General features: G+C 35.5%; 1 protein-coding gene across 9 annotated transcripts in view; it reads right to left on the bottom strand.

The window, feature by feature from the left end:
• The window catches only part of rftn1b (raftlin, lipid raft linker 1b), a 435,159-nt gene that overhangs the window by 90,769 nt on the left and 328,167 nt on the right, over nt 1–16,223 (bottom strand). For 5 of the 9 annotated variants that reach the window (XR_012392555.1, XM_073926762.1, XM_073926761.1 and 2 more), the window contains 2 exons: nt 15,708–15,816; nt 7,496–7,877 (listed from right to left, as the gene is read on the bottom strand). Coding sequence is in view for 8 of the 9 variants with exons in the window: in XM_073926762.1 (XP_073782863.1) it covers nt 7,496–7,877; nt 15,708–15,816 (491 nt within the window). In the remaining variant the exon portion in view is untranslated. The remainder of the gene's footprint in view (nt 1–7,495; nt 7,878–15,707; nt 15,817–16,223) is intronic. The other 4 variants (XM_073926765.1, XM_073926763.1, XM_073926764.1 and 1 more) reach the window with 1 other exon arrangement.

Below are 16,223 nucleotides of genomic sequence, written 5' to 3' on the forward strand. Positions count from 1 at the left end.
GGGTTAAGCGCGCGTACTTTAAAGCGGGGGGTTGAGCGCGCGTACTTTAAAGCGGGGGGTTGAGCGCGCGTACTTTAAAGCGGGGGGTTGAGCGTGCGTACTTTAAAGCGGGGGGTTGAGCGTGCGTACTTTAAAGCGGGGGGTTGAGCGCGCGTACTTTAAAGCGGGGGGTTGAGCGCGCGTACTTTAAATGGGGGGGTTGAGCGCGCGTACTTTAAAGCGGGGGGTTGAGCGCGCGTACTTTAAAGGGGGGGGTTGAGCGCGCGTACTTTAAAGCGGGGGGTTGAGCGCGCGTACTTTAAAGCGGGGGGTTGAGCGTGCGTACTTTAAAGCGGGGGGTTGAGCGCGCGTACTTTAAAGGGGGGGGTGAGCGCGCGTACTTTAAAGCGGGGGGTTGAGCGTGCGTACTTTAAAGCGGGGGGTTGAGCGCGCGTACTTTAAAGGGGGGGGTGAGCGCGCGTACTTTAAAGCGGGGGTTGAGCGTGCGTACTTTAAAGCGGGGGGTTGAGCGCGCGTACTTTAAAGGGGGGGGTGAGCGCGCGTACTTTAAAGCGGGGGTTGAGCGCGCGTACTTTAAAGCGGGGGGTTGAGCGCGCGTACTTTAAAGGGGGGGGTTGAGCGCGCGTACTTTAAAGCGGGGGTTGAGCGTGCGTACTTTAAAGGGGGGGGTTGAGCGCGCGTACTTTAAAGCGGGGGGTTGAGCGCGCGTACTTTAAAGCGGGGGGTTGAGCGTGCGTACTTTAAAGCGGGGGGTTGAGCGCGCGTACTTTAAAGCGGGGGGTTGAGCGCGCGTACTTTAAAGCGGGGGGTTGAGCGCGCGTACTTTAAAGGGGGGGGTTGAGCGCGCGTACTTTAAAGCGGGGGTTGAGCGTGCGTACTTTAAAGGGGGGGGTTGAGCGCGCGTACTTTAAAGCGGGGGGTTGAGCGCGCGTACTTTAAAGGGGGGGGTTGAGCGCGCGTACTTTAAAGCGGGGGTTGAGCGTGCGTACTTTAAAGGGGGGGGTTGAGCGCGCGTACTTTAAAGCGGGGGGTTGAGCGCGCGTACTTTAAAGCGGGGGGTTGAGCGCGCGTACTTTAAAGCGGGGGGTTGAGCGCGCGTACTTTAAAGCGGGGGGTTGAGCGTGCGTAATCAAGAGCGGTGTTGTCGCGGCGGGAGGGGGTGTGTCGCGTCGCGGGGGCACTTTTTATCATTTTGGAAGGGCACTTTCTATCCAACACTAAAAAGAGCATGTGCACTGCACAGGTTGAGCCCTATGTGTGCGCGTGCCTGTATTGCACCACCGTCAGTCCAAACTGATACATCTGACTAATTCATATTGCATTCTCTTGACAAATTAATAAAAATGTTAGGCACAAATTTTCATCTTAAATTCACACAATAGACACAATACTTACTTACTCCCAGATCAATTTATATCGAAGTTGATATCTAGTCACACCATATTGGTGTTTCATAACATCTAGCTTTTTTATGAGGCCCAATGCTCAACCCCCAATCTGGAGGACCAGGACATTCACACATACACTATGGACAATTTCGCTTACCCAGTTCACCTACAGCACATGTCTTTTGGACTGTGGGAGAAACCGGAGCACCCGCAGGAAACCCACACAAACACGGGGAGAAAATGAAAACAGTTCAACTGTCGAACTGTGAGGCGACAGCGCTACCCACTGAGCCACCGTATCGCTCCAATAGAGACAGTAGAGATGATTTTTTACATAATAACCAAAATAAAATATTTTTTTGTTGTTTTTGCTGTGTTTGTAGTTCAAATATTGAACAATTCCTAAATCAACAACTTATGTAAATGTTTTTCGAAATAGTATGTCTAAAACGCATCCGTATTTTTCTCTTAAAAGAAGCTAAAATATTTAGTTAAGTTTGGTAAGTAAAATAAACTTATTTCAAACAATATTCTTTTCCTTAGCCCAGATTATTTTGCTACTTTTAAAGAAAAACTCACTTAATGTTGACTTGCTATCTTTGAAAATAAGACAATATTTTGACTTGGCTAGAAAATGCTTCTTGGTTTAAGACTTTTTAGATATTTGGACTAGAAATTAATTCTAAGTAAGGAGAGCATTTTTGCAGTGTTATTTTTGTGACTTCTATTGTTCTCAGGCCTTTTTTGAATGAATGAAAAGTTACTGGCAAATGTACGATTTCATTTACTCACATTTGTCACTTTGCATTGCCAAGTTGGGAGGTGCTCATTTTAGGCCATGCTTGTTTAATGCATCCAAGAACATGATGCATTCAAGTCCACATGTCATATAATTAACAACAGTAGCAGATCCAAATTCAATATTAATTTCTGAACACAAAACTATATTCTTACTTGTCTAAATGGTTGTAGATTTAAGAATTGTTATATATAAATCTCTAAGTAAGAAACACTTTATGCACTGTGTAGTGTGCCAAAATTCATTTTAAGTTTGTTTGTAATAAGAATGGTATATATATATATGGTATTTATAATAATAAATAAGTAAATATACTTTCTTATTATGAAAAGATTTTATATTTTTTGTGAAAAATAAGGTAACACTTTATAATAAATACACATTATGAACCATTTATTAAGCATTAGCCAATAGTGAATACATGATTTGTTAAGCATTAAGTCTACATTAACAAACATAAGTAAGCAGTTTATAACTGCAGCTACAAATGCTGTATTCATCAGTTATAAGGACATTTAAAGCGAGCTTATAAGAGCAACCCAAGTTCATTCTGAAAACGTAGTCGGACGTTAGCCGGAGGTTTGTATGGCTGCATTTTATTTTTTTCAGCGAACGCTACGGGGCGGTGTGAGGCCACTCCTCTTTGCGCTCCTCTTTTGACAGCTCACCTCCGTGTTGGGTTTAGGGAATGAGGAGGAGGAGGGTGGGTTGGCCGAGTCAATCATTCAGTCAATCAGAAAGACGGTCACTCGACAGCGGCCTCCGGCGGGAGGAAACGTCCGCGGGACTATGTTTCGAGAATGAGCCTGGGTTGTATAAGAGATGCAGAGAGGAGTTGACCGTGACGACCAGGTTCGAGTCCGGGGAAGATCGGTTCCAGAAATCAGATAAGACAAAAACAGAATCCAAAAAATAAAACGAATAAGTGAACTACAGAGTGAGAATGTGGTAAAATCCGAAAATGTGGTAAAAATCAGACGAGGGCTTTTCTTTTTCTGGTCGGCTTTTGTAAACCATTGCTTGGGTTAAGGGAGGTAAGTGGGTGGGTGGGTCAATTGGTAAAATTGGTTGGGTTTGGGGAAGGAAGAGGGTGGGTCAGTCGATTGGCCGGTTGCCCAATCAATCATTCAGTCGGTCAACAGTGACCTCTGGTGGGTTTAAGCGAGAACAGCACTCGCAAGAGACATTTGAGGTACGAAAAAGCACACACAGCGGCCTCTCAGGGATTCACAAAAACAGCAAAAATAAGTACATCCCGGGACGTATTCTGTGGTCTCCAGAAACGTCCACAAGACTACGTTTTAAAAATGAGCAGGTGTTGAAAGTATAAATGCAAGACTACGCACACATCAGGTGCCATGGGTCACGTTGATCACTTGATGCAGAAGTACAAATCAGCCTTTTCCCGAAGGAAAATGAATGAATAAATATTTGTATAATACTAAGCACAAATCAAATAATTTCATTGCATCGCATACCTGATCAATTCAATTATAAAAAATTATCCGCTAATCATCAATGGTTGTTCAAACTATGATTTTGGGAACCAAACCCCAGCTCTGTTATCACTTAAATAAATGCCGTATCAGTTGACTCCACTTTCAGCTTAAAACTCTATCTTTTAATATTAACCCAGAATATCGCCTCTTTAATTTTCATATTAGCAAGTAAATCACTCTGAAATCACTCTGTGTGAAACGAACTATCCAAATAAATCTGCTTTTTTCCCCTCCTCCTTTTCTGAATGCAGGTTTGGCTCAATGGCTTTACAGCTGCACCGTGGGACGTAAAAAACCCTTTTGACAAACGTTCACCTCATCTGAGCTCTAAGCATTTCACACCGCTGACCAACGCCATTATGTTTTATAGATGTTCACCCGGAGCATTAGAGGGATTTGAGCGAAGAATGACTATGTTTATCAGCAGTGGCGATAAGTCATAAAGACGCAGCGCTCTGCCAGAGGACTCCTGGCAGCTGTCATCTGGTGGCTGAATGAGAGAATCTGGTGTAGCGTGAGGCGTGGTAGGAAAATTGCAACACAGGCTCATTGGAGTAAATGTGCCCAGGGCAACCTTTTTTGAGAACCGAGAAATACAGTTGAAGTCAAAATTATTCACCCTCTTGTCAATTTTTTTTTATTTTCTCAAATGATGTTTAACAGAAGAAGGAATTTTTCACAGTATTTCCAATAATATTTTTTCCTCTGGAGAAAGTCTTATTTGTTTTAATTCTGCAAAAATAAAAGCATTTTAAAATGTGTTATACCACTTTAAGGTCAATATTATTATCCCCCTTAAGCAATTTGTTTTTGATTGTCTTACAGAACACTCTTATTAAGGCTACGGTCCGGTAACTCTGACTGCATACACACTGTAGGTGTGCAGTTCATAGTCTTTTCTGCTAGTGTGAATGCTGCAATCATAATCTGGAGTGGCTCTAGTTTGATTAGGATGAGTTTGGTGGCAATGTGTGCTTTGAAGGCTGCTGAAGAACCAAACTGCATTTGTTTTAAGATACATAACTGCTCCAGACTTGGAGTTGTCATGAAACCTTTATAATCATGACATGACACTTCATGAATGTGAATGAAATTTTATGCATGCTTATGACAACTGTTATTAAGTGTCGTTTACTCAGTTATGTCATTTTGATTTCGAACATGACATTTTTTGTTATGACAACTCATCATAAACAAATACATCACAAGCAGTCTTCATCTATGTCGTGACGACTTGACATTACCAAGACGACATACAATAACTTGTCATAAATCTGTCATAATAAGGTTGTGATGTATTTATGTCAGGTTGTCATAACAAACAATGTTATCTTTGCATCCACAATGGCATAACTGAGCGATTGACACTTGATGTCATGATTATAAAGGCTTCAAGACAGTCTTACGCACACCCAATATTTCTCGGTTCTCAAAAATGTAGCCCTGGGCACGTATCTCCAATGAGCCCGGGCTGGAAAATTGACTGCTGACGATGTCACTTCCACATCCAGATGGAGACTCGGGCTGCCGGCACAGGACTCCCAGCATGCATCATTCACATGGTACAGCGAACTCCGTGCACAATGCCACAGTTTCTGCAGGAAAAAAATGTCTCCCTAGCTAATGTTGGGAATGAGGTTTGCCATCTGGTTACTGGCGGGGGAAAAGAAGGGTGAACAAAGCCTAATCTAGCGCCCGCTGTGTGGGTTTTTGTAAATGCCAAGCCTGCCCAATCTTGTACATCAAAGCATTGCTTGAAAATTCAGTGTGTGTGTTTTTTGGACAAAAAAAAAAAAAAGGCCAGTGAGATGCTTTCACAGTGTGTGATACTCAGAAGTGACAAATGATTTATGATCTTTCTAGATGTTGTTACCAAGAAAAACAGCTGGTGTTAAGATTGGGTGAATATTATGTTCTTGATATAAAAATTAAGCAAGATTATGAATAATACACTTCATTTGGCTGATGTAGAAACATCCATTACACTATTTCTGCACAAAAGACTCCACCTACATGTGAAATTAGCCCAATACTTAAAAGAATGACAGTATATAAACATACAATTGTCTTCTGTTTGGAAACAAAATGCACAATATATTTATTTCTTAGCATGATTTCTATTCAGTAGTTTGCTGGTATGACAATTTTTTTTCGTAAAATATGTCGATGTTATCCTTTTATTTCAACCTTTTATTTCAACCCAGGCTCATTCTGAAAATGTGCCCCTATATACATTTCTGGAGAGCGCCAAATACGTCCCAGAAGCTACGAGTTTTTGCAGTTTTTGTTTCGCGAATTTGCCAGAGGCCGCTGTGTATGCTTTTTGAGATCTCAAATTTCTATATTGAGTGCCATTCGTGCTTGCTATTCTCGCGTAAATCCACCAAATGCTGCTGTCGACTGACTGACTGACTGACTGACTGACTGACTGACTGACTGACTGACTGACTGACCGATTGACTGAGTAACTGACCGACCCTTCCTCCTCCCTCCCTAAACCCAACCAATAGTTTTCAAAAACACCAATTGACCACCGCCGTGTTTTCAAAAGCAATCCAGAAAAAGAAAAACCCTCGCGGCCATTTTTACCCTTGTGTTCAGTTCTTACCACATTCCCACCCTGTTATTTATTTGTTTATTTTAATATTTTGTTTTTGTTTAACCTGGTTTCTGGAACCGTTCTTCTCTAGACTCAAACCCTGTCATAGCAGTATTATATTGTAGTTATTGTTTATAGTGTTGTAGCAGTTATTTTCAGAATAAAATGTATTTATGTATATATTTGTCTATGAAATATTGTGTTTTTGATTAAATGAATGCATATAAGTATTATATATATATATATATATATATATATATATATATATATATATATATATATATATATATATATATATATATATATATATATAAATATTCCTTTAGAAAAAAAAATCAGGTTAAACGGATAAAGACAAAATAAATACAAACATACAAACAAATAAAATCACAAAAACATTTTCCACCAAAATATTGAGAAGTTATTTTCAGTTTTATTTATTTATTTATCTATCTATCTATCTATCTATCTATCTATCTATCTATCTATCTATCTATCTATCTATCTATCTATCTATCTATCTATCTATCTATCTATCTATCTATCTATCTATCTATCTATCTATCTATCAAATATTGTGTTTTTAATCAAATAAATGCAATGAACTTTTTAGTATTTATCAAAAATGTGAAGATAATAATTATGCTAAAATATGATGTAAGCGTCACCCCGACCTGCCCAGCATTATAATTTGAAACAAAAATTCATCAATTTAAATGGTAACACTTTAGGTCATAATAATTCATGCTATTGACTACTGGTTTATATACAGCTAATTATTAATGAATTGATAATCTAGTAGTGTGAGTTAATGGTTTGTTAACACCGTGAATTGTGATCTAAACTTAAGTGTTACTTTCAAATTATAAGATACTATATTAACAGTTATTATCTAAATAATATGCAGGGAATTAGTCAGTACACAAAAAAAAAGGTTTATTGGATTTACTCATTTTTTTAAAGTAACTCATTGCTAAATTGGCTGAATTTCAAAAAACTAATGTAATGTTCAACTCAATTTGTTTAAGTTCAGCCCATAAAAATAGTTTGCAACCACTTACCTTAAAAATGCAGATTCAATAAATCATGTTGTTTTCAGTGTAGTTAATAGCTTGAATTGTGACCTAAACTAAAGGGTTATCCTTTAAATTCCTGTAAAATAGTTGTAAACATTGTTTGCTACAAAAAAAAAAAAAGATGATCAACCTACCACTCTTATTGAGGGCCAGCCTGCTGGTTTTCTGGCTTGTGTCTGTGCTTTTGTCCGTGTCGTTGTTGTTGTGTGTCAGTGTTTCAGAGTTTTCATCACCTCCAGCGTCTCCACCAGCTTTCAGAGCTTCACCTCCCTGCTTCTGTTCTTGGTTTTCTGCTCCAGATTCATCCCCCAGCTCCGGGTTCGGCTCCGGCTCTGGCTCCTCCAGGGGACTGGGGCATGGTGTGAGCCCGGAGCCATGCAGCGAGCTGGGGCTGGAGTGCAGGGAAAGTGAGGCCTCCTCTGGTTCTCCAAGCTGCAGTGCGTGTGGACGGAGGCCAGCAGGCTCCTGGATAAAGCCCACAAAAATGATGCCCTGATCTGCAGCATCCTGGATCTGCTGGGAGGATGAAACAGTGGGATTATATACAGTTAATCACATGTTTGAAAATCTCTTCCTAATATTGCAAACAACAACAATAATAATAATGGTAATAATATTGGTAATAATAATAATAAAATAATGAAATAATAATAATAATAATAATGATAATAATAACAACAATAATAATAATACTAATAATAAAACATGGTAATAATAATAATTACAATTATTATTAAAATTATGCTAGTACTGCTAATAATAATAATAATAATAATAATAATAATAATAATAATAATAAATAAATAAATAAATTAATTAATTAATTAATTAAATTATTATTATTATTATTGTTGTTGTTGTTGTTATCATTATTAAATGGTAAAAACGTTAAAATTATTATTCATATAATTATAACAACAACAATAGTTTTAATAAATTTTTTTATTATAAATAATATAAAATAATAAGAATAGTAATAAAAAGAATAGTAATAACAATAATAATAATAATTATAATTGTGATTCTTATTATTATTATTATTATTATTATTATTATAAAAGTTAATAATAATACTACTCATAATATTTATAATACCAATAATAATAAGTGGTAATGAAAATAATTACAATTAGTATTTATAATAATAATAACAATAAAAATAAAAAAATAATAACAACAATCATAATATTACTATTATTGTTATTATTATTATTATTATTATTATTATTATTATTATTATTATTATTATTATAACATGGTAATAATAACGATTACAATTATTTTTACAATATTAACAATAACAACAGTATTAATAAAAATTGTAATCTTGTAATTTTTATAAAAGTAATAATAATGATAATAACAATAAATAAAAAAATAATTAATATTATTACTATTATAATTATTATTGTTTTTATTATTATAAAATAGTAATAATAATACCAAAAATGGTAGTAATGTAATGGTAATAATGATCAAAATGGTTAATAATATAATAGTAATAACAACAATAACAGTAGTAATAATAATTGTAATTCTAGTTATAAAAGTGGTAACAATAAAAATATTTAAGTAATAATATAAAAATATTAATAAATTGTAATATATATATATATATATATATATATATATATATATATATATATATATATATATATATATATATATATATATATATATATATATGTTTAATGTATTTTTTATTATAAAAGTAATAACACAACTATATAAAAATGTTAATAATAATACTAAAAATGGTATTAATAATAATAATTAAAATTACTATTAATGTAATAATAAAAAATAATGGTAATAATAATTGTTGTTATTATTATTATTATTAATATTATAAAATGGTAATAACGATATATCAAGATAATTATTTATATAACAATAGTATTAATAAAAATGTAATTATAAATGTTATTATAAAAGTAATAATAATAACAACAACAATACAAAAAATGGTAATGGTAATTTTTTTACAATTATTATTATTATTATTACTTTTGTCATCATTATTAGAAAATGGTAATAATACGAATAATGGTACTAATAATGATCCAAATTATTAACTGTAGGTCTAATTTTAATTATAATTATTATTATTCTAATTATTGTTATTATTATTGTTGTTGTTGTTGCTGTTATTATAAAGTGGTAATAATAATAATAATAATAATAATAATAATAATAATAATAATAAAAAAATAGAAAAATAACTATTATTATTATTATTATTATCATCATCATCAACATTACCGTGAATTATTTCCCTCATTCTACAATTGTTTCCTTTTTATGTATTTTTATTAGTCTTGTATTTTTTATTAATATTATTACCACCATTGATACTGTCTTATAATGTCCTATACTGTCCTATAATGTCTCTTTACTGCCCTCTTGCACATGGTGTCATTCATGTTGTATTTTACTGTATTTTAATGTTCTTTTGCTTATACACTTTCACCCCTACACATAGTCATGTTGGCACGCACTTCTGCTTTGTCGCTATTGTTGTTTTTTCATCCATGATTTGTCTCCTGCAATTTGTATCTCTGTTTGCATAAATGAAATCTGAGCCAGTTTAGACCAACATGGTGGTGATTTATCCTGCTCAAACAATGGGATTGTTTACAGTAGCTGACAATAAGGAAAGCCGAGGAGAACTTTAAATCCTTAAGCCATCTTTCCCATGTGCTCTGAGAACAAAACCAGCGCGTAAGCAGCAGATACAGCATTAACATACTGTATGAAAAGCCGTCACAGACAGCACAGCGTTTTACATCTGAACACTTTTAATCAATAGAGACACTTTAAATTTATCACACAATGTACATATAGGACATATACAGTTGAAGGCAATGTTATTAACTGAAATGGTCGCACTTTATATAGATAGTCTGTTTGTTGTATTTACTACATTGCATCTACATGTCAACTAATTCTTATTAGGTTATAAGTAGACTGTTAGGTTGGGGTTTGGGGTTAGTGTAAGTTGACATGTACTTGCAAAGTTTCTTATACGCTTATTTCACGCATCCGCCATTTTACAGAACCAAAGCGAGGCTGCAGTGGGAAGAAACCCAGAAGTATGACCAGCACTGTAAACATTGCCAACCCAAGCTCATTCTGGAAACGTAGCCCCGCGGACGTTTCTGGAGACCGCGATTTACTGTACTAAAATGGCCTCCACAGTCACCAGCTCTCAATCCAATAGAGCACTTTTGGGATGTTCGCATCATGGATGTGCAGCCGACAAATCTGCAACAACTGCGTGATGCTATCATGTCAATTTGGACCAAAATCTCTGAGGAATATTATCAGTAACGTCTTGAATCTATGACACCAAGGATTAAGGCAGTTCTGAAAGAAAAAGGGGGTCCAACCCTGTACTAGTAAAGTGTACCTTATAAAGTGGCCAGTTAGAGTAAATTTGAAATACAAATTAGTTGTAACCACAAAGACCTGTGAAAAAAACGAATCATGATTCATACAAAAGTACTTAGCAGCCAAATCTTAATTTTAGACACGTATATTAATAAAAAAACCTTATTAATTCATTAAAATAGACCTATTATGCCGCTTTTTTACAAGATGTAAATTAAGTCTCTGATATCCCTAAGAATGTTTACTTTAACTAAAGTGCTACCATTATGTTGGATGTTTGAAATGCCACTGTGTTTTAGATGAGACTTTTTTCATTACATGACTATTGGAGCAGATCTCCTCAAAATACTTCTCCCAAAACCTCTTGAACATTTTTTCCTGATGCTGCAGTTGGTTTCTTGTTGAGCAGAGTCGCTGAAGGCTTTTGCACGTCGCGTTTGTCAAACAAGATAAAAAGTTTCATTTAGAGCAAGAAGTTTCATTCATTCCTCCTCGTAAGAACGTTAAACTCGATTGATATGCCACATTACCCTAACAATAAAAGCCGGATCAAAACAATACATCGCCTTTTCTTTCTTCCACACCACCGGCTATTTGAAATTAGCAAGCGCTGATTACAATGGCATCGGTCCACCATTGACTGCCCTCTGCATCCCAAATCAGTCCGGCATCTTCCGCTTTATTGTCAGTTTGCGTTCGGGAAGCCAATATTTGAATTCTCATCAAACCAAATTGAATCGTTAACTGTCAAGGAATGCTAATGATGCCATTTTCCATTATGCCCGCTTTAATAAAGGCCAGCCCGAGGCCTGCCGCCACTATCTCCATCTGACGCCCAATGCATTTTTTTTTATTCTCCATGAGGTGCGCAGGTTATTTTCTCTAAAATTAAACCGGGAACAGGACGGTTCTTTTCCAGGCGCATTGTTTAATGCATATTGAACGCTGACGCCGGGAGTCCTGTCATTATATTTGCAACAATGATGCAAATGAAATTGCATAGATAAGAAGGCGTTTTTTTTCTTGGTGCCGGGCTCGGGCGACGGTGAAAGGGGCACTGAATAATTTCCGAGTTTGATGTGACGGGAGGGGGGAAGGATCGCAGTCGTGATGAATCATTGCGATTAATCATGGTTGGATGTGCAGCGACAGACACATTTCAACAGGTCTGAGAGCTATGGAGTGACGGGGAGAAGGATGATAGTAAAGTATAAAGATTTAAATGACAATTAATTAGTATTTTATGGATGCACAATAATCCTTAAATGGTGATTTTTTTAATGCAATCATCACAAAATTTTTTTGAGGGGATTATATACTCATTAAACTAAATGTAACAGTGTAAAATAAAGTATAATGGGTGTTTTCAATAATGCTCACATTTTGCTTTATTATTAAACATTACACATTTATTTTTTTTATTTTATTTTTTTTTTTACTTTTTTTAGTTTTAAGATTTTTCAATATATTTTTTATATGACAATGCTTTCCCCAACAATTTAACCCCGTACAGATGAGGGAATACATAAAAAAATAATTAAATTATAAAAAAATCTTTTAAAAGAAAATAATTAATAAAAAAAAAAACACAAAAATAAACACATAAATAAAATAATAATAATAAAATAAATAAATAAATGAACACATAATAAAATACACACATAAATAAACAAACAAACAAATAAATAAACACATGAATACATACATAAATAAATAAAAATAAATATTTAAATAAAATATAATAAAAATAAACAGAAATAAATAAATAAATAAATAAATAAATAAATAAAAACATAATAAAAATAAACATATAAATAAATAAATAAACACAAAAACAAACAAACAAATAAATAAATAAACACATGAATAAATAAATAAATAAATAAATAAATAAATAAACATATAAATAAATAAATAAATAAATAAATAAATAAATAAATAAATAAATAAATAAATAAATAAAAGGTATTGCTATTATTATTACTTTTCAGGGGATACATTTGTACATCAAGTTACATGGTGTTACATAGTTACCTCAAAATACAGTGGTGATAGCTTAAGTAACCTGTAAATATACATATCTAAATATGTCGTAATACTTTTCCACCTCTACAAAAAAATATCAGTTTTTAATATCAGATAATAGATAAAATATCAGATTTGTAGACATGCAGTCATTTTTTTCATTATATAGACCTGTTTAAGTCTCTGAATTCACTGAGCCACCTTTGGAAAACTTTCTTCCATCCAATGTACTGTTATCATTTTTTATAATTTTTTTTGCAACCAGAAATAATATCCTTAAACATTACACATTCTAAAGTATAAAAAATGGGCGGCACTGTGGCTTAGTGGTTAGCACTGTCGCCTCACAGTAAGAAGGTTGCTGATTCGAGTCCTGGCTTGGCCAGTGGGAGTTTATGTGTGGAATATGCAAGTTCTCTCCATGTTGGCGTGGGTTTCCTTCGAGTGCTCCGGTTTCCCCTACAAGTCCAAAGACATGCTGTATAGGCAGTGGTGTAAAGTAACTCATTACAAATACTCAAGTTGCTGTAATTGAGTAGTTTGTCTCAGAAATTGTAATTTACTAAGTAGTTTTAAAAATGTGTTTTTTTTACTTTTCCTTGAGTACATTTTTAGTGCAGTATAGTGCATTTTAGTGCCTCAACACACCTGCACAGATGTTTCTAGAAAGCCTAGTATGAGATTGATTAGCTAGCCAAGGTACGTCTAACTAGGATTGGAACTAAACTTTGCAGGACACCGGCCCTCCAGGACAGAGTATGGGCACCCCTGGTTTAGATGCACGGCACTGATGATGAGATGATGGATAATTATTGTATGATGACTAAAATGGCCTTAAACACCCAGCAGGCACAAGACATCATCCCTCAGATTGAAATTGTACCCTAACGTTGTGGAGACGCTGCATTTTGTTTGAAAATGAAAATCGGAATTACATCAGAACCTAACATCAGCCCGATGTCAGTGTCCAACCTAAAACCAACCAAATATCAACGTCAAATGATGTTACAGCTTGACGTTGAGTCAACGTTACCACCACGACATCTATCAGACGTTGAATTTTGGTTTTCATAACTGATGAATAAATGTTAGTATTTGACATCAATAGGGTGTTGGTTTAAGATGTTGGCTTGACATTGGATTTTGGTCAATTTCTAACAACCTAAAATCAACCAAATATCAACGTCATTTGATGTCATTATTGGGCATCAAAATAACGTTGACCTTAGATGCTGGCTAGACATTGAATTTTGGTCACCTGACATCACAACCTAAATCTAACCTAATATTAACATCTTATGACACTGTGTGCCTGCTGGGCAATAGCTAAATGCACTACAGAATGTTACGTTTACACACATCCACAATTTACATGTAAATGCATCAGCTTTTTATATAGCATAATATTCACTACTCTTGAGTACTTTTAAAAGGTCTACTTTTAACTCCTTTGAGTAATATTTACAACAGACACTTTAACTCTACTCACACTACATTTTTAGGCAAGTATTGGTACTTTTACTTAAGTCTATCTATCTATCCATCATCCATCCATCCATCCATCCATCCATCCATCCATCCATCCATCCATCCATCCATCCATCCATCCATCCATCCATCCATCCATCCATCCATCCATCTATCTATCTATCTATCTATCTATCTATCTATCTATCTATCTATCTATCTATCTATCTATATCTGTCTGCCTGTCTATCCGTCCGTCTGTCCATCCATGTATCTATTCGTACATCTGTCCGTTTGTCTGTCCATTCTTCCATCCATCCATCCATCCATCCATCCATCCATCCATCCATCCATCCATCCATCCATCCATCCATCCATCCATCCATCTATCCATCTATCCATTCATCTATCCATATATCCATCCATTTGTCTGTCCATTCTTTCGTCCATCCATCCATCCATCCATCTATCCATTCATCTATCCATATATCCATCCATTTGTCTGTCCATTCTTTCGTCCATCCATCCATCCGTCCGTCCGTCCGTCCGTCCGTCCGTCCGTCCGTCCGTCCGTCCGTCCGTCCGTCCGTCCGTCTGTCTATCTATCTATCTATCTATCTATCTATCTATCTATCTATCTATCTATCTATCTATCTATCTATCTATCTATCTGTCTGTCTGTCTATCTATCTGCCTGTCTATCCATTAGTCTGTCCATCCATGTGTCTATTCGTACATCTGTCCGTTTCTCTGCCCATTCTTCCATCCATCCATCCATCTATCCGTATATCCATCCATCTATCCGTATATCCATCCATTTGTCTGTCCATTCTTTCGTCCATCCATCCATCCATCCATCCATCCATCCATCCATCCATCTATCCATCTATCCATCTATCTATCTATCTATCTATCTATCTATCTATCTATCTATCTATCTATCTATCTATCTATCTATCTATCTATCTATCTATCAATGTCAACAAAATTGCAATGTGATAAACTGACAGCTATCTATCCAAGTCAAGTTAAATTTGGTTTACAGATAATACACAGTTTATATATCCAAATGAAGAGACAAGAACCTACAATTATGAGAATGGCAGTGATGAAAATGTAATTATAAATAAAATAAAATATAACAATATAATATAAATTGTATAACATAAAGATATAAACACCACAATCAAGGATATCCGAATTCAACAAGGCTTTTGCCATATTCTTAAGCACCATTGCATGTTTCTCTTGCGCAGGAGGAAATCCCATAATGCACTCTGACACGCTCTTTGGAAAAATCCCTTTAATCTCCACCTTATAGGTGGTAAACAGGGCAGATCACTAGGTTTCAGACACAGTTGATAAGTCTGGCAAGTTTTGGCAGAAGTGTTTAATTTGCATGAGCATATTTGAATATTCATGATGATTCAGTATTGCACAAGAAACTAAACAGGAGCTTCTTACTTTCTTCACGTAGCCTTGGATGTGCTCTGTGCTGGGAATCTGTTCGGCAGACATGCATTCCTCCAGTTTGAGATGGTACGGCTCAAAGTCTGCCGGATTCTTCTCCCAGCTGAAGAAAGAAAGAGGGGAACACCAGAAATAATGTCAAACATATGAGTCTTAAACAGGTGCAGAGCGGAGATATATATCACCGGCAAACTTGAAAAGTTCATTCTGGCGACCCGATTACACGGCAAGAAAAGAAAACGTTAGTGAGACGGAGAACATCTGTTCCTGAGGTTTATTATTGGAAACATTTTTGCAGTGCATTGGCAAGAAATGAGTGTTAAAAAGACACATTTTCTCTAAATGAGCAGCTGTAATACTCAAGTGCTGCTCTCTCCTTCTCTGAGGTGATTTCCTTGGGCATTGTTAAAGGTGAAGTGCGTCGTTTATTCAGTGTTAATATGCTTTCGATCGCAGTTTAATACCGAGAGACAACTGTAAGTGAGATGTTTGGTGGTTTAGTTTCGAGAA

The sequence above is a fragment of the Danio rerio genome, chromosome 16 (genome assembly GCF_049306965.1).
Source record: "Danio rerio strain Tuebingen ecotype United States chromosome 16, GRCz12tu, whole genome shotgun sequence".
NCBI lineage: Eukaryota > Metazoa > Chordata > Actinopteri > Cypriniformes > Danionidae > Danio > Danio rerio.